This window comes from Mytilus galloprovincialis, chromosome 4 (assembly GCF_965363235.1).
Source record: "Mytilus galloprovincialis chromosome 4, xbMytGall1.hap1.1, whole genome shotgun sequence".
In the NCBI taxonomy this organism is placed as follows: Eukaryota; Metazoa; Mollusca; class Bivalvia; order Mytilida; family Mytilidae; genus Mytilus; species Mytilus galloprovincialis.
In genome coordinates this window covers 31,673,039-31,697,572 of record NC_134841.1, presented here as the reverse complement: position 1 = coordinate 31,697,572, position 24,534 = coordinate 31,673,039, and the positions used below count along the sequence as shown (strand labels likewise).

The 24,534-nt window shown below is 31.2% G+C and overlaps 1 protein-coding gene across 8 annotated transcripts in view; it reads left to right on the top strand.

The window, feature by feature from the left end:
* Nucleotides 1–24,534, top strand: part of LOC143071884 (myocyte-specific enhancer factor 2C-like) — an 82,513-nt gene that overhangs the window by 41,725 nt on the left and 16,254 nt on the right. For 5 of the 8 annotated variants that reach the window (XM_076246531.1, XM_076246532.1, XM_076246536.1 and 2 more), the window contains 2 exons: nt 14,445–14,574; nt 19,059–19,262. In XM_076246531.1, the coding sequence (XP_076102646.1) occupies nt 14,521–14,574; nt 19,059–19,262 (258 nt within the window). In that variant the 5' untranslated portion in view covers nt 14,445–14,520. Of the gene's footprint in view, nt 1–5,786; nt 5,892–9,509; nt 9,664–11,884; nt 11,923–14,444; nt 14,575–19,058; nt 19,263–24,534 lie in introns of those variants that run through there. The other 3 variants (XM_076246534.1, XM_076246530.1, XM_076246529.1) reach the window with 3 other exon arrangements.

The window sequence follows — 24,534 nt, the reverse complement described above, 5'->3', positions numbered from 1 at the left end:
CAGTGGCGGATCCAGGGAAGGGTTTGGAACCCCCCCTTTTTTTGGACGATCAATGCATTTGAATGGGGACATATGGTTGGAACTCCTGGGTTGGTGATCCCTTCTTTTAAAAATGGCTAGATCAGCCCCTGATTTAAGACAATGCTTCAATACATATGATCACTCAACAATTCAATGATTGCATATTTAGAAGTGCCCAGTTAGGTCATCATGTGACCACATGAGAAACTCTAAAATATGAACTGTTTTTTTCTTCTTCTAAATCAGTTAGTATAACACATTAATTAACAGATTGCAACAATAACTATTCACTATGCAACAGGTTACAACATGGAATAAAAATTTATGTTGAAGTTCATTGCATTCATATTTTAGTTAACCTTATTTAATGATATGTAAATTTTCAAAAATACAAATTTTCAAAAATGTAAATTTAAGAAAGGTACACATAACACAGTCTACAGATTGACATATTTAACCTGATACATAATGGATGTTAATTGCTTAACCCTCTTGCTGACGGAGGGACACATGTGTCCACAACGGCAGTGCCGGAGGGACACATATGTCCAGTGTGAATTTATGCAAGAGTCTCATCACTGCTGTAATTAAACCTCTTTAAAAATTAAAAAAACGAAAAAATTAAAAAGTGTTATATGTTTTTACAATGTTTTGTGGCATGTCACGTCACAAACATCAAGCGGTCGTATTTTCTGGCATATGAAATGCAACCTTAAAAAACACCTGGCAGCAAGAGGGTTAAAAAGGATACTGTTGTTGAGGAAGAAAAAAACTTGGATAATTTTATCAATGACTTGAATGGTGATTTTTGTGTTAGTTTCTGTTATTTGTGTACATGTATTAAAAAAACCCAAACCTTCATGTCAGTAAAAAAATTCAATTACTATATTTGATTTTCTTGCTTTCCTCTGTTTTCACTATTTCACAAATCCCTGAGAAAATGCTACCATTGTTTTCTGATGACATCCGATGCAATGTAAACTTTGATGAGATTAATTCATGATAATATAAAAATTGGAAGGATGTAAGCGAATGATGTTATCTTTATATGAGCAGACAAAACACTTTAAAATATAGTCCACAGGATCCAAGGGGGTTCCTAGGGTTGTAACCAGGGTTTCATTGGTTTTAACCCCTTTTTTTGACGATCAATGCATTTGAATGCGGACATAAGTTTGCACCCGCCCCCCTTTTTTCTGGGCTAGGAAATGGCTTTATCCACCCGGAAACCATTTGTGAATAAAGATATAATCAAATACATAAAGTTGACAATAAATATTACAGAGTTGTACTACATTTAACATTATACATATTGTAATAAGGTATGTAGTCTGTATATAGATTACTAGTGTGTTATGCCTATAATGAGCCTATTATTTAATGTATGATCTCCATAATTAGAATGATCTACCACAAATTAGTAACAAGCACCTGTCTGTAATTAACTATTGATTTGTTGATGGCTAACATGATTATACTCATCAATAATTACTACATCACCAACCAGGCTGATATAGTACTTTTTTTTTTTTAAATGTGAACTATTCTGTTTTAAAGATTTTCTCAGAGAGAGTATATGCCTTCATTTTTTTGGGTGAGCATTATTATTGACTTTAGTCACTGCCCTCAGTCTTTGGAACTCCCTTCCCCGAGCAAGGGTCAATGACTTTTGTCTTGTTATACATTGAGGTCTATTGTAATATATCATTTCACTAATACATCCTCTTGTTTAATACACCACTGTTCAACTAACGTTTTGTCATTTTGGTTGATATTTGATTATAGGTTGACATTCTGTGTCTATAAACAAAATTACTACCTTATAAATGGAAATAAAAAAAGAAATATCAAAGTATTCCGAAAAAGCTATACGAGTGGTGGTCTCAAATACCATACGAACAATATGTTTAGAGCATCTAAAAAGGGATTTATTTTAACTTGACCAAGAAAGTCAGTTTTATGATTATTTTAAGTACAGTAGCCAATATGATAAAGTAGCTTTTTTTACACATGTGGGTGGTGTCTTCATCATAAACAATATTACTGGTATAAAAAAACCAGGATGTAGGGATCAGTGTCTCCTATGTTCATAATAACTGAGTGACATTATTAGTTATTGTAAATGACAGTTAAGGAGAATTATTCTCTCATCAACAGAGACTTACTAAATCATCAATGGAAATTAAAAGTTTGTCAAAAACAGCACTTTTATGTTCTATAGAATGAAGAGGTGATCAGGGTAAAGAAGATTAAAAATCAGAAAGTAAATCAGACAATTTGTGTTGAAGTATGATCATTGGTTAACCAGGGAACAGTATTGGAATCTATCTAATTGCTATCTTATAATACACAGATTCTAAGTCACCTGATGTCTTGGAAAATATAAAAGTACATTTGACGATATTGATCAATAAATTATGTGAAGTCAGATTTAAACTGATTTCACCTTTAGTTTTTTGGGTGTTTAGAAATGGGAAGGAGGCCAAGGGTTGAATGCAGTACGTGAAGTAATACATGTGTGTTCATAATCCATTATAATTCAATAGTTTGATCTTTTTAAAAGTGAAGCGAGCCTTAAGTAGCAACTTGACCTTAAAGCTTATAACAATGCATTTCAACAACATATAATCAACTTAGATGTTCTGGTATGGACATCGGTAAATATTATTATTCAACATATATGTCTCATATTTCCAAAGTTTCAAGGCTGCATAACTATTGCCTAATCTCTAAGAACTTGACAAATATTTGTCACTAAAACTTGTTGATTGATAAAATAAGACAAATGTTAGTGACCGCTGGACACTTCATGATTATCAAATAACAAATAAACACAGGAAATGCTACTTTTAGATAAAAATATAGTGCTACTGATAGAACAATCGGTGTACACTAGCAGAACAAATGTCCTGTGTTTACTATCCTAGAATCAGGTCAGCTTTAAAGAAAAGAGACTATAATGTTTAATTTAAATCTATATGTTGAAAAAAGTACATGTAAAATTTTAACAGTAAACTAAAAAGAATTCCCCTCAAGTCTTCTGGTGCTCTGGTCTGTGTTATGTACCTTTTTGTTAAAATGGCAAGGAAAGTTATTGAAAAAACTCTATTTAAAATGGAAAATTAGAGCTAAGACATTTATCATTATTTTGGATGTTTTGACATTTGGCTTATTGATGTCATATGACAATCAATTTTGCTATGTGGCGTCAGCATAACTGCTAATGTTTAATTTACACATGGCAATAAGGTGTATTAAGAAAGCAGTAACTATTTAAGGAATGACTGTTATATTTTTTCTGTCTATGAAGAAATAACATAAAAAATGTGGTGCACACTGAATAACGCGCAGAACGGGTTATTTAACAGTGTGCACCACATTTTTTTTGTTATTTCGAATAGACAGAAAAAAATAATTTCTTATAATTTAATTCTAAATTCCATTTTAAACCGTAGAAAACCATGAAAAAACGTTGAGGATGTCACGGTCACATGACTAAATTATGTCTATGGGCTCATAACAAAATAACGTCAGCCAATCAGAAGAGCCTTACATCCAAAATTAATTTATTGAAATATAGAAAGTATTGCAACTATAGAGGTCAAGCTGTATGATGGGTTAATACAAATCTTTGTACTTTAATAAAACGAAGCACCTGAGATTATGAAAGCCCAGATTTTGGTGGGGTTCATTTTGCCGTGTCTAGTTTTCTATGTTGTGTTTTGTATACTGAGTGTTTGACCTATGGTCTTTTTTCATTATTGTACCATGGTGTTGTCAGTTTGTTTACCATGGTGTTGTCAGTTTGTTTACCATGGTGTTGTCAGTTTGTTTACCATGGTGTTGTCAGTTTGTTTACCATGGTGTTGTCAGTTTGTTTACTATGGTGTTGTCAGTTTGTTTACCATGGTGTTGTCAGTTTGTTTACTATATTATGAGTTTCAATGCTCTTTGTTATCTTTCACCTCTCTTTTACTGCTGCTGACTTTTTATTTAAATATCGGAATAACAAAAAAATAATACTTGTAAAATAATTTAAGTGTTTATTCTACTGGGGATTCTTTTCTTTTCATGGGTATCAATTTTCATAGATTGAACAAAACTTGCATATTCGTGGATATTTGATTTCGTGGTTTTGCATATAACCTTATCGATAATCTTGTCTTTAATTGAACACTTAATTTCCTGGTTCATCTGTACCAACGAAATCCACAGAAATTAGTATCCAACGAATAATAAAAATAATCCACAGTATATCATTGTGTGGAACCGTTCAGAATGAAGGGTCTCAGTATATTTTCAGATCAGTGTATTGTTCATCATAGTTATGAGATGGGTGTGTCATGGCTTCAGATCAATGTATTGTTCATCATAGTTATGAGATGGGTGTGTCATGGCTTCAGATCAATGTATTGTTCATAATAGTTATGAGATGGGTGTGTCATGGCTTCAGATCAATGTATTGTTCATCATAGTTATGAGATGAGTGTGTCATGGCTTCAGATCAATGTATTGTTCATCATAGTTATGAGATGGGTGTGTCATGGCTTCAGATCAATGTATTGTTCATCATAGTTATGAGATGGGTGTGTCATGGCTTCAGATCAATGTATTGTTCATCATAGATATGAGATGGGTGTGTCATGGCTTCAGATCAATGAATAATGTTCATAGTTATGAGATGGGTATGTCATGGCTTCAAATCAATGTATTGTTCATCATAGTTATGAGATGGGTGTGTCATGGCTTCAGATCAATGTATTGTTCATCATAGTTATGAGATGGGTGTGTCATGGCTTCAGATCAATGTATTGTTCATCATAGATATGAGATGGGTGTGTCATGGCTTCAGATCAATGTATAATATTCATAGTTATGAGATGGGTGTGCCATGGCTTCAGATCAATGTATTGTTCATCATAGTTATGAGATGGATGTGTCATGGCTTCAGATCAATGTATTGTTCATCATAGTTATGAGATGGGTGTGTCATGGCTTCAGATCAATGTATTGTTCATCATAGTTATGAGATGGGTGTGTCATGGCTTCAGATCAATGTATTGTTCATCATAGTTATGAGATGGGTGTGTCATGGCTTCAGATCAATGTATTGTTCATCATAGTTATGAGATGGCTGCGCCATGGCTTCAGATCAATGTATTGTTCATCATAGTTATGAGATGGGTGTGTCATGGCTTTAGATCAATGTATTGTTCATCATAGTCATGAGATGGGTGTGTCATGGCTTCAGATCAATGTATTGTTCATCATAGTCATGAGAATGTCATCATAACCTGAATTATTAATGATCTTCATACTCTTAAGGAATCTTCAGATTGTGAAAAATCCTGATTGTGAAAAAATGTTCTAAGTGGATCAAATGCTTTAAAACCTGGTAATCGGATGTATTTTTTACTGGTCAGTAGTATAAGTAAGAACAGGCATACTGTTGTGAAAATATGTTCTATGTAGATCATATGCTTGAATTAGCGAACTGATGTTTTTTATTGGTAAGTAAAATAAGTACCAAGTAGTACAGGCATACTGGACTAACGGGTGTTAACAATGGAGTTAACAATCTAAATCTGGCAATGTTTTTTTAATCCATATTAAAGTTTTATTTACCATGATAGTAGTACATTTCAGTATTTTATTGCAATGTTAAAGTACTGGGAAAATCAATAGGTTTACATTCACATCTACTAATGATAAGTACTTATACTTATCTACAGAGGTTAAAAGTCATACAAATGGAAGATTTCCGCTTGTTTGCAATTTAGTCTGTTTTGTTTTCCTCAATTGCCATAATTATAGGATTTATAATAGTTGATGATATAGGAAACAATATTTGTCTTGTTTTGTTGATAACGGTAAGAAATCTTTTTGTTTACATTAATAATGTGTCTTAGTATTTACAAGGTATATACAATATATACCATTCTTGAAATAGAATGTTTTATTTTCTGCTCTATCAAGGTTTTATCTAGAATATTTGTACTGTCCTTAAGATTCATTCATTAAAACACAAACTTGCATACTTATTACATGTTTGATAGCACTTTGTGGTATTTGGTCTGTTTTATTATAGGTTTAGAAACAAATTCTTAACATTTTAAACTGTTTGTCTTCATATCCTAGAAATTATGGTAACTTTGATTTGACTGATTTCTTCTAACCTCAGATTTTGATTTCCATTTAACCCTTGGGTGTGATTCCCATTTATCCCTTTAGTGTGCTTCCCATTTAGCCCTTGATTCCCATATGTCTGTTGATTTCCCAAAGTCACATAAGGTCCAATGGAGACCCTTCCTTATTACTATTTTCACTTTACTTAACATCAATTTAAAATCTACTTAAAATGTATACAGGTCCATTAGACATACTGGCTGCTTTATGCCAGTCTAAAACTGCCTAATAATAATATGTATTCTATTTGTAGAAGGGAAGAGTCAGGACTGTCAAAGTTATCACACATGTCACAATTACCATTAGCAAATGTACTATAATATTGTATAATTCTTCTTATATGACATTCAAGATTTTGTCAGTTTTGTCAACTTATTTTCCCAATGGCTAGAGATAAGAATATAGCCACATATAAGAATAAGAATATTTATTATTCCAATCAAGGGCACTAATGATAGGTGGCATGATATATATACACAAAAACAATACATTGTGATTTGTAACAGAAAAACAGTTTAATGTTTTGGTCTCAATGTTTTGTTGGTATCTGTTATAGATGGCATTGCATGATATGAACTTGTAGGTGGTAGCATCATGGCATCAGATATATTCATAGGTGCCAATTTGCATGACTTCTAACTTGTACTAGTCACATGGCATCAGAGCCTTAAGTATTCGTACTTGTGAAAGTGGGATCTAGGTGTAATTTTGAAAGTGGCTTTGACTAAAATATATTCCTTGGTGTAATTGTAAATGTGGCATTGCGGGGCTCAGACGAATATTCCTAGGTGTATTTGTGAATGTGGCTTTAGCTTAAACTTATTCCAAGGTTTATTTGTGAATGTAATTTTCATAGGTGTGTTCGTGAATGTGGCTTTGCCTCAGACTAATATTCCTAGGTGTATTTGTGGAATGTTGCTTTAAATTTGCCTCAGACTATTAAATATTCCTAGGTGTAAAAGTGAATGTGGCTTCACCTCAGACTAATATTTTTAGGTAACATTGAACAAAATGTTATTGTAGGTGGCATTTAATGAGGTGGTATTGTATATGTAATGACATCTGTCTTCTGTTGTTTGCTGTGAATTGTAATTTGAATGTTTTTTATGTGGATATCAGGCTTAAGATTTATGGTTGATGACAACCTCTAAAAGATTTCATGTCTTCTGTTTTTACGAGTTGTTTATGTTTTTGGTCAGTTGATATGACACAAATGGAGTGACAAGATTTCTGTCAAAATAATATAGTTCTCATTTGAATGTTAAGGTATGACTTTGTTTACCTGTGTTTCAAGGTGAGTTGTCACAAACTTCCTGTCATACAGAATTTATCTTATTGGGCATGAAATATCATATGCAGTCTGATAAAACCACCTAGCGCAAAAACCATGTAAAAATATGACAATTATAATGATCAATGGGGCAACGGGATGAAAAATGTTCTGATTTTTGTGCATTTTAATGCAAAATAAGCTGGGTGGGGTGTTGGAAACTCGAGTCCTCCTTAGAAATGGTCTTGTTGATTTAACAACCACCCCCACTTATCAATCATCAATAGTTTTATATTACATATTTATTGGGTAAATTAGTCTCCCTTTTGTGTAGTTTTATGATGCAGGTTTGACCCACATTATTTATAACAGACAAAAAAATAAGATTCTCTGCAGGTAAGATATAGAACATGAATTCAACTCGAATACACTTTATTGTCGCTGAAATTGATAACTTAATTTTAAAAGCTTTTTTAATTAAAAAGATTTGTATGGATATTATACCTTCATATTTTGAACTTGTATTAATGCTTTAAGGTTTCGTTCTACAGATCGTCTTTTACTAGCAATCATTTTATGTTGAAATCTCACATAATAGCATCATATTACCCACAATTAGCAAAATGGTTAAATGCAAAATTGGTACCTTTAGGGGATTAGCACCGTGTTGATCACTATCTTATTTTACTATTTTTGTGATAAAAGAGACGTTCTGATGGTCCACTGTTTATAAGCTCACGTAGGCATGGTATTTACCTACACTTTAAGAAAGAGTAAGCATGCCTTTATTCTGTGAACTTTCTGAACTCATGTCAGAATTAAGGACACAGAAGCTTGGAAAAGTGAAGATATTGCAGCATTAAACAGAACATTCAATTAGAATTTATTTCTACACATTGAATTTCTCTTTTTAAATTTCCTGGAGTCATAATCTCTGGATTAATGGTTTCATTTGGTTATGTGTACGAAAAAGGATGAAATATTAATATTGGCAGTGTATGTTATGTTTGGCAGAGAGTCACATGTTTATTTCAAGGTTATAAGGCCCATCTATAGATCACCAACAGCAATTATTTCATACCAGTCAGATTTATGTGACCGCAAGTTACTATATATAGTAACAACCTGTACATGTAAAACATTCAAATATATACTTAAGTCAGGTCATAAAAGCTGAATTTTGACATTTACTACATTACCAATGTTTTTATTAGGTACATTTGAATATGCTGATTTTAAATTTCCTATTCATATGATTGTTATGTTTTTATACAAGGTGCTAAATTATTATAATATACAGGTAATTTAGAAAATAAACCTGATCATATTTACACAATAAATGTAACAGCATAGAGTGGCACAAGTGGCACACTTCTGTTCCTAGGTTTTATGATACTTAAGTAATGCTTGCATCTCTTTAAAAGGTGTGCACAGTTAGAGGTATATGAAAAGATTTTCTTAGATCTTCAAAATAAATACTGTTAACTGAGGAGTTTTACATTGATTTAAATGGACTGAAGCTTGTATTATAGAAACCTATGGAATGGTCTTAAAAAATAAGTCAGCAAGGAATAAGATGTGTGAAAATAAAGATTCAATTTTTAGAGTATCAATGTTGTTACATTTGGTGAAAGTACTTAGGAAGACTCCATTATAAAGTTATAAAAAAATCATTATTATTTCATGTGTAGATTGAAACCTATTTCAATTAAATTTTGCTAGCTTCTTTTTGGACTAACAACAAAGACCTGAGACATGAGGAGTCACAGTTTCAGTACAGTTTTTTGAAAGTACTGTTTTCTCTTAAGTTTGTTTACCAGGATGCACTTTTATTCCAAGTTATTATTTACCAATTTATTTTGATTTTTAATCATCAATCATTTGACAAGGTCCTAAAAGTCTCTTGGTCTTATCAGTAGATTGTTTATAATAAATTGGAGCATCAGTTGGTCATGTAGTACATATTTTGTAAGCAAGTTTGATAACAGCCTGAACCATATCTAGGTATAATTTGCTATCACAGTTCTAGTATTGGTTTGACAAGTGGAGTAAGCAGGTCAGGTTTTAAACCACTCAGTATCAGGCTTGTTCGAATACATGTAGTGACATTCAGCTTTTTTGGTTTTATGGAGATGGAAGTTTAAAAATTCTGCTTAATATAAACGGATAACATTACTGTAATAAATGTGAGTAAAAACATTGGTATTTTTTAACTTTTTGTCAAGTTTCACTGATATAAGTAATTCAGTATTGAAATTTATTGTCCACTTAAACTTGTATTTGAAATTTGATAAATTTCTCTTTTCCTATAAATAATACTTAAGTTTGATAAATTTTCTATACTCTTGACTTTTGCTAATTAAAGTATAAAAACTAAGTTTTTGAGTTTCCACTTACTGATATATTTTAATACTAAAGTATTTTAAATTGATTTTAATCTTCCCCTTTTCCTGTAAATAAAACTTATAATTTAAAGTAGATAATTCTAGCGTCATCCTCTTTTACAGATGACTAAAACAACAAAATTTAATGTTTTAATTTTTTTTATTTGACCTTGGTTATTTTTTAACAATTGCAAGCTGTATTGTATTTAAAAGATTTGCATTATTTAAAATTAAATGCATTTATTATTTAATATTTGCATCCTCCAGATTTCTTAGATCCTGTAATAAAAAAACATTTTAATTTAATGGATTAATTTGCATAATTGATATGTTATATAGAAATTATCAAATTTATTTAGATATTGAAAAATTCCTGTTAATTTTCAGACAAAGATATTAGTGGAGAAATTTCTTTGTAATTTAAAGTGATGGTTCATGATAAAGATTTACTTGAGAGAAAACTGAATTTTCTGGTCCTCAGCGCTCTTCATACCTTATTTTGCCTTTTAAACCTTTTTTTAATTTGAGCGTCACTGATGAGTAGACGAAACATGCGTCTGGCACAATTACAAAATTTCAATGTTGGTATCTACAATGAGTTTATACGATGTAAATCAGTGAATGATAATTAAAAAAAAAGTGAAGATTATGTATTTAAGAAATGACGTAAACAAATCATATGCCTCTTTATAATTAAGATGCAGAAGGATGCAGTTGATGAACATTAATTTACCATACAGGACATCCTCTTGAATTAAAAAATATATTTTATAGGAACTTTCAGAAAAGTAAGATTTTATTTAAGAAAATTATTTTTATTAATATAACGTTTGACGAATTAATTTTTCTAGGTTTATTTTATATTTTTAATTAGTTTTAGTATCTATCTTCCTGATGTTTTTAAGTGTAATTGATAGTAACGTTCTATTGTCTACGACAGAACCAGATAGTTCTTGTTCGGTATAGACAATGTTATTTTAAACAAATTGTCTCTTCTATCGATTTAACCAAGAACTATTTTACCTAATGATTTGTGCAGTGTGAATTAGATAAAAGCAATTTGAGTTTTTTGTTTATAAATAGACAGTGATCTATTTCGGATATATTGTGGTAAAGCATTTTACGTCACGATTTAAATTGCTGTTTTATAGACGTTTACAAAAAGGAAAATTATTAATTTGAAAAAATTTCACCTTCAATAATTTTGATCAAATTAAAAAAAAAAAAAAAAAGATCATTAATTATATTTGGAAGACATTTACTGTTTGAAAAAAAAAGACTTGATATGATTACAATGAAAAAACTTAGTTTGATAGCAAGGGACAAACAAGTGAACAGTTAAACGATCACCTTCATTTTAGGGTCTTTAATAGCTGACTAGGCTGTGTGTTTTGCTCATTGTTGAAAGCCGTACCGTAACCTATAGTTGTTAAATTTTATGTTATTTGGTCTCTGTTTGAAAGATAACCTTTCAGCAACTAAACCACATCTTCTTCATTTTGTATTCTTCAATCAGCTAAACCTGCACTATATAGTAACCTATAAAAGGAGCCAGGATAACAAAATTTGAAATAATTCAAAAAAGAAAACTACCAGCCTGATTTTTATCTAAAGCCACAACCATAATTGAACAATTATAATTGTAAACTGCAATCAACACAACAACCACTTAGAATGAAGGATGCTTGCACAGACACATGATGTGGCAGTATTAAAAAGGTTCACTTGTTTGTAAGCACCCTTGACGCCATCCCCCCTCCACCCAAGCTCTAATATGTATACATATTTTTTTTAATAATTATTTAAAACCAGATTTGCTTAACATTTACAAGGATTTTTCTTTAAAAGTGTATGTTAATCTAATATAAAAACTTCTCTGAGCAGATGTTTTTATTTAGGTATGATAAAAATATTGATGAGTGACTTTTCCTTAATTTACACCACTATAGTAAGGCGTGTCAGAGGTAACATTTAGAAAAATGTCAGAGCAATAATCTGACTTTAACAGTGATTTTATATTTGATTTCACAGTAAGATAATGAATACAGATATTGAAGATGAGTATGTATATTTTATTTCAATAATATTCACAAATTCATAGCTAATGTTATTTTTTTCCATATTTTGATTTTTACGTATATACATGTATTGTAAAAAATTACATGATCTTTTGTAAAATTATTTCTTTCATGTTTTTTTTATCAATAAAGATAAGCATACTTTCAGTAACAAGAGACGATATAAGCTTAGGAGTTTTTATATAAAGAACCAAAATCATTGTAGTTGCATGCCTTTATTTGTTCTATTTAGGATGCATACAGAGACCTACAATACATCATGCAAGGTCATATTTATAGATTGCCCTTGATGTATCATTCTCATTTAGTTTCCACATTTAACCTTCCAACATTCAATTCTTGAAAATTAGAAATATGTACCATGAATAAATAATTTTTTAATTACATTATTATAATTATATCACTTTTATTATTGCGGTTTTTTTTTGAAAAAAAAATAACATGTTAATAATTTTGGTTTGAACAGTCGAACAATGTTCCGTTGCAATTGACTCACGTTGTGCAAATAATATTGAACCTTTCAACCAATGATTTTCAACTGATGACAAAATGAGGGACATGCTTTATACTGTGGATTTTCACTTTTGCTGTTCAGGAGTCCTTGATCGATTAGAAAATTGTATTTTAAGTCATTTCTGTGCGTGCAATATAAAGTTGAGAAATATTTTCTTGATACTTTTCAAATTTCAATACGTTGTTACTGTGGACTTAACTGAGGTCAAGTTATATACTGATGATTTTCATCATTGCTGAAATTATGACACTAAATATCTAGGTAATAAAACCTGAGTGTTGCTGCCATTTTTGCAAACTCTTCAAAACCAAAAACAGTGAACATTAAACAATATAAAACAGCTGAAATGTTCTTCATCATTAGTTATTTTGATGTTATTGGATAAAACGTTATAATCTGAAACAATTCAATAAAAAGTAAATTACAAAATTAGTTTTCTTGTACTAAACGGTAATAAAGGAACATTCGTTCAGCTTGAAATAAAATGATAGTGTTACTGTATGTTGTATGCTGTGAAGACTATATTGCCACATTCTTGGGAGTATTATAGATAAAAGAAGATGTGGTATACGTGCCAATGAGACAACTCTCCATCATTGTCACAATTTGTTAAAGTGAACCATTATAGGTCAAAGTAAGGTCTTCGACACAGAGCCTTGGCTCACACAAAAAAGCAAGCTAGAAAGTGCCCAAAAAAATGTGTGTATTGAAAATCATTCAAACGGGAAAACCAACAGTCTATATAAAAAACAAGAAACACTTGTGATCCACATCAACAAAGACAACCACTGGACATCACATTCCTGCCTGTTAAAAAGCCTTCTTTTGACTGTAGTTACAGAGGATATGAAGAGCATTATTGCAATAATAAATAGAAAATAAATAGTTGAATATAATGATACTTTGGATTATTAATGTAAAAAAGGCAGGCAGATTAAATATTAACTATTTGTTTGCTTTGTACAGAGATAGTGTGGACCTGTTTAAACATTTATAACTGTATCGTTCCCTATTTCCAGTTGGTTCCACCCACTTGTAATTTATTTTAGTTTTTATTTTAGTATTTCCAATATATTTACGTCAACCTGATGGTTTTTTAATGAAAGGAGAGAAAAATATTGAATATAGAACAACAGAAATTTGGAAAACATTTTTTTAGAATAGTATTTTAGTTATATAATATTTGTACAGTAAGAAGCATCAGTATTGTAAGAAATAATGATTTGTGTTATTTCAGACAATGGATCTTATTTTGAAATACAAATGCACATATTATTGATATATTAGGTCATAATCAGTTGAAAGAGGATGATGGAATAGGTGGGAATAGGAAAATTTATGTCTTAATTTTGCCACCTACAAAATAAAAGTGCATTTATAATTGAATATGGTACATTTTTGCATGTAAATAAAAGAGTTTGAGGTTTCATTCATACAAGCTCTTGTGTATTGGAAGGTTTGTCTCCAGGTATTGTTAAATCTTGTAACAAATTTGTGCCATTGTGCTAGAAGGTTTAACTAAAGGAATATGTTCCTATAAGCTCCTTGCTGTGTGCTATAAGAGAAGGTTTAAACATAGGAGCTTATTTCACAAGCTCATTTCTCTGAGCTAGCAGGTTAAAAGAACCTGCTCATAAAAGCTCATTGATGTTACCTAGAAGGTTAAGGTGAATTAAATCAGTCCTACAAGGGCATTGATGTTAAGCTGATAGAATTCATTCCAATGCAATAGATATTTTTTTTAAGATAAATGAAAGGAATTTATTCCTGCGATCTCTTTGGTGGATGTTTGAAGTTTGATTTAATTTCTTTAAGATGTTTATAACAAGGCACTAAATACATGGCATAAATGCAGATTTAGAACAGTATTATAACACTATAGCTGATGAATGTTGTTCAATATTGTATTTGTTTCTTTGCACCATGTCTTAATATAGATGATGTTGTCTATGATTATTCGGTTTTTATATGTATCCTTTATTATATTTCAGGATTTCTAGTTCTGGTGATAAATCTTCAATAGTGGCTTCAGTACAGGAAACCCCACAGCCGGAAGAAAAAGCAAGGATGGGGAGAAAAAAAATACAGATCTCTAGAATAGGGGACGAGAGGAATAGACAGGTTAGTTGACAAGAAAAAAAGGGGGATGAAGATTTATAGAACGGAAAATGATAGGTTTAGATAGATTAGTAAACAGTAATTTAAGCTCCTCCCCCCAAAAAATGAGGGTATCAATAAGATGAGTGTTTATTGGTTGATTAAAATTTAAATGCAATTCCACAAATGATCAGCTCAGCTTGTCAAAAAATTGGACTGCATATGAAATACCAGGAAAACAGTGCAAATCTTACATATATAGGATGAAGACAATGTTAAGAAATGTTTGTGGTGGTATGACATTAGTTAGAGAGGTAGTGGTCAGTCTAGTCATTAACGTGATGTGTATTGATCTCTTCTGTTTATAATCATAATTAAAAGGTTAAAGTAATTACTTGATCAGGATATTGATTAGTTTTAATGTACTTTCCAATTAACACAATCAGGTTTAGTAATTTAGGTGTATTGATATACAGAAACTTGACACCCATTTAGATAGGGTTAGTAAAAGCTCAGTTAAGTACTATTTCATAATAAACATGCAAAATTAATGAACCCCACTCTTTCATTATTGCCTATCATGTTTCTTATTATTTGGCCAGGTTTTTGTCATGACATTTTAATCTACCGTTAGAAATTTACAGGTAAAATTAATTATTTCGTAAGATCTGTGTTACAATCCTTACAAAAAGTGGGAAACTTTTGCTTACTCAATTTCCATGTCATAACAAAAGGTGCATATAATAGATATATGTTATAACTAGCTTAAAAAAGTTCTTAAAACTGGTATCATATATAGCAGGAAAAGCAGATCTGATCGCTAACTCAATTGCCAGAACTTGACAAATTATTAAAGTAAAGAACAAAACAGACATGAAGAATATTCAGTAAATATGTATAATACCTTTATAGAGACTGTTATTGTTTTTTTGTTTCACAACAACATTGTTATCAATAAAGTCAGAGAGATTTGAATGACATTTTTATACTTGCTTGCTTTATTAACAATATCACTTTCTATTACAATACCTTTATTATTAAATTTCTGCAAGCCAATAATTCTAATGCTTCTGATAAAATTTGGTACAAGGTTTGACCAAGTTCTGTGTCCTTCTCTTAAAGTGTTTAGTTACAAAAATATTACATTCATAGAAGAGCTGGTTCAACTGAAAAATACATTTATAAATAATGAGAAGAATCGTTTGTTTCCTTATTAAGCTAAAGTGTAATGTATATTTAGAATGCAGAATTTATGTATGTCAATTCGTTGTAACTGTTGAAATAAAACTTTTTGGGATTTTCTAAGTATAATATAACTGCAACATAATTGTTGAAATAAAAAATGTTGAAATTTCTTAGTATAAAAAATAACTGCATGAATTGAGTCAGACGTTCCAATCATGTGAGGGCTATACAAGTCAAAGTTGTTAAAAACTTGCATCATAGAGTCAGAAATCTGATTTGTAAAATTTTAATATAATCAATGAAAATACAAAATGAGTTGATAGTTTTGTTTTGGAAAGAGTGCTCACATAATCCTAATCCCAAGAGACCCAAGACTGGTACTTGAATAACAAATGATTACACTGTTATTAGAATTATACAGTTAAATCAGCTTAAAGTCTGTAGAAGTCAAAAAGAGGTAATGTCCATTTGACAAATCAGAGAAGTAAAAATATAGAAAAGGGTCTTTCCCTGTCCAGCTTAAACATAACCATGCATAATAGATTTACTTTGCTGACTATATGATTTGTAATAATTTTGGGTCATGGACAAAATATAAAAAAAAGGTCATCCTTCAGTCCAGCTTAAACATAAACATGTATAATAGATTTACTTTGTTTACCATATCATATTTGTAATAACTTTGAGTCATGGACAAAAACAGATTAAAAACTTTCAAATTTTCACAAAATTTACCAAATTATTTCTGCCTTTAAGTCCATATGAAATACCCCTAAGATGGTATATCTAGAATCATGCTGCCTCCTCATAGCATCTTCAACTGATTTTTTAGCCATCTCTTATTATCTTTTTTAACTGTAACTATATATGCAAAAGGTGTACATGTGTTTCTGACAAGGTTATTTAACTGTAATTTTAAAGAGGTGTTAAATCTCCTGCAACCTAGACATACATAGTACAAAAGAAAGTAGATTTATCCGGTCGTCATAATTATGTGATAGTATCTTACGGTTTCTCCGTAATTGTAGGTTTTTATATCGTGGGTGGACTATTTGAATTGTAACATAGAATTGTCCCGTAGTTTGAGACCGTGTATGGGTCCTCTATATAATTGCACTGGTATCCTTACAAGTGTAACCTAAGACAATCGAACCATATGTGACGTTTTGTTAAATCGTGACTGAAACGAAAATATGTTTGAAAGTAATATTGACTTCTTAGTAAGTATACAATAAAAAACAAGTGCCATCGTTTCTCTGTTGAGATGTAACTAGGTTGTACTAGTAGTTAAATTACATAACAAGGTGTTTTCCCGGTTACAAACTCTTCATTTATCATGTGAAACTTAAATCTTATTGGTCAATAAGGGAGCATTTCCTATTCATATTTCATCCTAAAAAATATACAAACAAAAGCAGCATTTATATGAGGTTTTCCTGTTGGTTAAGTTACAAATAGCAGATTTGATGGCAATTGGAATTATTTTAGCTTATAATAAAATGACTGTTGCAGAATTACTGAGTGGCATTTATAAAGTATTTTGCCTGTAGGTAAAGTGACCTTTTACACAATCCAAGGGTTTGATTGTGCAGAGTTACAAATTAGACCTAATTTATTGATTGCATTTGTTAAGTAGTTTGACTTTGCCTGAAGTGACTTTTTACTGACGTTAAGTTAGAATGTGTAAGGATGTGTTGCTTGTAGGTTATGTAGTACATGAAAAAGGAAATAATAATTACTATAAACTTAAGATAGCCCAGAATATCAAACCAACCACCAACATCCAACTCAAACAAACAAAAAACCATGCAACCAAAAGCAGACAACAATGAACTACATATAGTCAAGATAGCCTGACTTGATGAAGAGTTGGATAGTGTTGTCTTGTGGAGAGTTGTCTCATTTGCAATCATACCACATCTTCTTTTTTTATATTGATGCTCCTTTCATTCTGAATCGATTCCATCTATAGCAGATAATGTTAAGAGTTTTGTCTACAGTTAAAGTTAGATCTGTTCATGACTAGGTGGGATCTCTATGAGTTCTTTCCTATAATTTAATATAATCATTGTAACCTCCTTAATTCCTCATTTCATGCATATTTTTCAATAATCTTCAAGAAGAAAACCAACAGATGTCAGTCTCTAATTTGACATGTCCATCAGAATTTGAGCAAGTCTGGTATCTATATATAGAACTGCATGACCACAATTAAGGACCATCTGCTGAGTGCTAATTTCTAATAATAACTGACATAATTATTCTGCTAATTAAATATTGATTTATTCTTTTCTTTTCATTTTTAACCGGATTTTTGTAACAAAAATGTCGGTTATTGAATTGGGGATGTACGGCGGTCGGGCGGCAATCAAATGTTGTCCATGCATTAACTCATGAACGGTTCAACCAAAAGTTTTAAAATTTTAATATGTTGTTACTGACAACTAAATGAAGGTCAAGTTCAATAATGGCGATTTTGACTTTTACCGTTCAGGAGTTATGGTTCTTGAAAGATTGAAAAATGGAGTTTCTAGTCATGTCCGTGCATTTACGCATGAACTGTTCTACCAAAGCTTCCCTAATTTTAATATGTTGTTACTGATGACAAAATAGAGGTCAAGTTCAATAATGACGATTTTGACTTTTACCGTTCAGGAGTTATGGTTCTTGAAAGATTGAAAAATGGTGTTTCCATTCACGTTGTTGCATTTACTCATGAACCATTCAATCTAAGCTTTTCAAATTTTAATATGTTGATACTAATGACAAAATGGAGGTCAAATTTGATTTTGACGATTTTCTCTTTCACCATTCATCAGTAATGGTTCTTGTGATATTGCCAGGACACAAATAAATGTTAATAAATCCGGTTTGCTGTCGTTGTGACAGCCTCTTGTCTGTACATGGCATTGGAGACAAATCTGGTTTATATTCCCTCCTTCAGAAGTTTTGGATAGAGAGTCATTTTCAAACCTAGCTGTCATAAGTGTATACATCATTAAAGAATTTTGTTGATCCAGTTTATGTATGTTTCCATCTATGGGATTCAATTTTTAGATGAGACAGCAACTCATTGACACAAAGTACCAAATGATATCTACACGTTATACTGTCTTAAAAAAAGGAAGTTTCAATATCTCTAGTTATAATAGTCCTGATCCTATCCAGACAAATTCTTGGTGTGTTTGGTATCAATTTGAAGCACAAAGTCCACACTTGAAATGAGTGCTCAGCAGCATTAACTAAAGATGACCTTCATGTTCAGTCTGATTTAGAAAATTACATGAGAGTTTTATTTTATAAAGATTTTTTTCTACTTTCAGGTGACATTTACCAAAAGAAAGTTTGGTTTAATGAAGAAAGCCTATGAATTAAGTGTTCTGTGTGACTGTGAGATAGCCTTGATTATATTTAACAGTGCCAACAAGTTGTTTCAGTATGCGAGTACTGATATGGACAAAGTCCTCCTCAAGTACACAGAGTATAACGAACCTCACGAAAGTCGTACAAACAAAGATATTGTAGAGGTAGGTTTGTCATACTGTCGATTCATTTATTTTCGTGGGTTCCATTTTTTCATGGATTGAGCAAAATTTGCATATTCGTAGATATTTAAATTCATGGTTTTGGCAAAGTCTGCATACATTCCTTTAGAAAATTTGTAATTCGTTGAACATTTATATTTGTGGTTTTCCTGAATCAACGAAATTAACGAAAATTAGTATCTATGTAAATAATGCTGAACTGGGGGATTATTGCAATTAATCCACATTACTAGTCCCCCCCAATCCTCCCTATATATTGCGCCTTAATCTATTTAGGGACTATGTTGTGAATACTAAGATACTTTCCCTTTTGGGGCCCGAACCAAACGCTGAAAAGATACAGTGCAAATGAAGCATCTGTTTTACACTAATCAGAGATCAGTAAGGGGCCCAAGATATGTTAACCGGTTCTTAGTTAGAAGTATAAACTGAACAAACACAGGTTTGGGACAAAGAACCACAGTTTAATATTTTCTTTGCATATCAATAAAGCAATACATGTAAACATAATTACAAACAAAGCAAATTCCAGTTGAAAATCTGTGGTACTCCTAACACAAAGTACATAATAACTGTGAGTTCTTTTGAAAACATTACTACTCTACTTATTAACAATATATTTTAATAAACATGATAAAAGGCTGAAATGACAAAGCAATAAAGTAAAAACTATCCTCTAGGGAGCGGAGGGTGGGAATGAATAATTTCCCAGAAAATTAGAATGTCTGCTCCAAGCAAGCGTTGCTTTCAGAATAATTATGTGCTTGTGCCTAAAACAAAAGCCCTGTTAATTAAGCGCTGATTGGTTAATTCAAATGCAGTGTTAATTTTGATTGGTTAATTAGGATAATCTCGAAAAGCAATTAGTAAACGAGATTTCACATGCAGCAGCAACTGGGAAACCCCCAAGCTGATTGGACCAAATAGCAGACAGGGATTCCCAATTAAAATTATATGTACCAGCATTGCACAAAAACGTATTGTGTATTAATAATCTATTTATACAAAATAGTTCCATAATTATAGAACTCACATTCAGATGTCTTATATAAAAATCTATAAGCAACTTTTCCTGAAATCGCAATAACTAATCACATATCATTCATTCATTTAAAAATTGCAATGATAAATGCTGTCAATATTTTCTTAATATACAGTATTTTTTTCAAAAAATGACTGATTTACTTCGTTGAATATTCAGTGGCAAATTCACGCAAAATCAGTTTCAGAAGCATCTATCTTGATATACAGAATGTATTATTATTCTCTTACCAAAGTTAGTAATAATAATCTTTTATAGGGGACTAAATGATAGGCTTTTTTTGTTGTTAAAGGACGTACAGTTACCTGTTATACCTTTTTCATTTGAACTTTGGTGGAATAGTCTCATTGGCAATCATATCACATCTGCTCATTTTAATTAGGAATGACTGTAATATTTTTTCTGTCTATGAAGAAATAACATAAAAAATTTGGTGCACACCGAATAACGCACGTAGCTGGTTATTTAATAGTGTGCACCACATTTTTTATGTTATTTCAAATAGACAGAAAAAATATTACAGTCATTTCTTATAATTTAATTCTAAATCCATTTTAAACATTAGAAAACCATGAAAAAACGTTGATGTCGTCACGGTCACATGACTTAATTATGTCTATGGGCTCATTACAAAATAACGTCAGCCAATCAGAAGACGTGTTACAACCAAAATTAAATTATTATTATATATGATGAAAAATATAGATATGAACAGCGTTTTTACAGAAAATATTTATATCAGTAATGCATAAAAAATCAAAGCACCATCTGATATAAAATAGCAATTTCATAATTCTAAAAAAGGCAAATTTTTATGTAATAAAACATGAGGTATATCCTTTTAGATTTTATCTTACATAACACATATTTTTCATGAGGAAAAAAGTGTCAATATTTGTAACATCTGGTTGATGGTATATAATATTTTCTAAAGATTGTCAGCTTGACATGTATAAGTAATAAAAAAAACCTACTAAAGCAGAAAATGAAATACCAATTAAAAAAAAAAATCAAAGAAATTTGTATTATTGCAAAGAAGAATAAATGTAACAGATTTGATCTCTTGTGGAGGCTGTTAACTCATTGGCAATCATACCACATATTCTTTTTTTATAATTATTTGATATTTTTGTATGTGTGTTGATTGAGTCCTTGATATTGAATATATTAAAACAACGTTTATAAGTAAATGCACTTATTAGTATATCTAACATACATGTATACATTGTAAAAAATAACCCTACAGGATGTCATAACCCTTGTAAATCTATCTGAATTTTTATGGTTTTATAAGCTGTTATAAGTATTTGGTCCAAGTGCTTTTAGATATAATTCTACTTGATTCAGACTTGATGTACGAATAGATTTTATATACATTTTAAGTGTAATAAGGTTAACCTAATTAAGACTAAAAGTCTAAAAGTCTAGTATTGAAAGACAATGGATGAGAAATTCATAGACAAATTTTGGTCCAAGTGTTGTAAGATATACTTATAGATTCAGACTTGATGTACAATTAGATTTTATATACAGTTTAAGTGTAATGATGTTAACCTAATTAAAACTAAAAGTCTAATATTGAAAGACAATAGATGAGAAATTCAAAGACAAATTTGCAAGCATCCATCAGTTTTTTTGTATGATATATAGGTATAAAGATGTCTTATATTGAGAGCAGAGGCATGATCTGATAAGAGAAGATGTTTATGAATCAGAATATTATCTTTCCCTTCCTACTTACATTGGATTAAACAGAGATGTTTTACCTGAATCTGATAGAATGTTAATGAATGTACATGTGGTCAGAAGACTGTAATAATTAGCTACTATACCTGTCTGGTATTAACACAAGTGTTCACCATAGGGAGGTCGTCAGTTGGGAAATGAATACCCAATAGGGAGGGTTCAGTTGGGAAAAGAATATCCAATAGGGAGGTGTTCAGTTGGGAAATGAATACCCAATAGAGAGGTGTTCAGTTGGGAAATGAATACCCAATAGGGAGGTGTTCAGTTGGGAAATGAATACCCAATAGGGAGGTTTTAGTTGGGAAATGAATACCCTCTAGATCCTATAGCTAAAGTCGGCATATTACGGCTTTTATATTACGATATACAATATTTCATTAAGGTATATAGGAAAAAAATATTTTGAGACAAGTGCCTGTGTCTAGATCCTATAGCTAAAGTTTTCTATTGTTACTTAGTAACTGTTGGCAAGATACTCTAATTTTCTGACTTTTTTTAGTTTTCTTAAGTAGCTGTCATTTCACATCATTTTAAGAAGCATCAAAAAGGTTTTTATTCAATATTTCGAAAACATCAGTATGTTAGTTCAGAATATTTACATACTTCAATTCAATTTCCAAACATTAAACTGAATACATGTACTTGTAGTGTACATGTATGATGAATGCACTATTTTAGATGATAAAGTACTCCTAGAAATTAAGAAGGAATGCACAAATTTCCAATGATTGATAATTTAAAAAAAAACAGATAGTATGGTACATTAAAAAATGCAAGATCACAACATATAATGTTCATCTGTCTATATTTAAGGCAAGTAAAAACACTTAAGGATTCATTTGAAAAAGAAAGAAAAAAATGATTGAAAAAAAAACTGCCAATTCATCACTTGAACTGACACATTATAACTATGTGTATGTACTGAATATGGATATCTGGTATACAAGTTAATTTCAATACATGTTGCTATATATATTAAAATATATCTTGAATTTAAAACAAGGTTCTGTCAGTCTATGTTTCCTCATATTACCTCCAGAAGAAAACCTGGTAAAGAGCCAATTACAGCCTGTTTATAGGTATAAGTAATAGAGTCTGGCATTTACCATGTCCAATAGTTCACCAATTATCTGATATTCAGTAATTAGTCCTGAAAATCTGCTTCATTTCATTAATTAAAAGTACATTCTATATACATTGTCATAACTGATACTACAACTTGTCTTATCCCTAATCCTTTGGTATGAGGCTCAATAAGGGAAGTAGGATCTATATTCTATCAAAAACACTACTTTTCTGTCCCTTTCAGAAATACTATGGAAGGTCCTTAGTACAAACTATGGCATACCCCTATTAGAAAAAATACAGCCGTAACCATGTATATTCAGAAACAGTGCTGCTTTTAGTGCCAATCAGAAACACTACTACCTTGACATATCATACATATATCCACTGCACTTTCCTCCCACTTAAACACTGGGTCACTTCCCATCAACCTTATCGTCAGTGTTCATGCCACCAACCTCGACATTAGCATCCTTTCACCAAATTTAACAGTAAGGCACTTTCCAGAAAACTTTGACAACTGTTGCCAACCATGATATCAGTTCATTTTTTGCCAACATTGACACCAGGGCACTTTTTACCAACCATGACGTCATGGCACTTGTAGGCAATCATAACATCATGGCACATGTTGCCAACTTTGACACCAGGGTGCATTTTGCCAACTTTGACATCATAGCACATTTTGCCAACCTTGACATCAGGGCAAATTTTAGCCAACTATCATATCATGGCACATTTTGCCACCCTGAACAACCTTGACACCAGGGCAGTTATCACAAACCTAAAATTGACATCAGGGTGTTGCTGTCAGCCTAAACATCTGAATGTCAAAGTACTTATAGTCCCAGAAACAAACTGAATGAATTGATGTTATCACTAAATTTGTTTAATCAAGTACCAGGAATTCTGTCATGTTTTCTAAACAGATATCAAATAGTTTGTCATAGCAATCTATAGGCCATGGGAATTATTACTACATTGTCTAAAACTAATAATCTGCATGTCAGAATGTATAGATGATTTGTATTATGGACATACTCTTGTTAAGGTATCACAACTTATTTGTGTATGCAGGGGCAATCATTACTTTTCAGATTGCCTGCAGGGTTTTATTTGGATTCCGGATTTAGTAATTTCTTGTCTTTATTCAAATTTTTTCACATCATTAATCTTGTTATTTGGATGTAATTTAGGTTATAAAGGACTGATTGATAAGTAACAACTAATGATAGATAGTCTTCAGGTCACTTCCTCAACTACAAGCACATGCATTTTAAGCACATTTTCTCAAGTGGTTTCTTTTTAGTTTTATGAGTTAATGAGCCTGTTCAAACTAAGGTCAATTGAGTGAGGCTTGTTTTATTTGGCATTTACGTAGATTTGAATGTTGTTCAACTA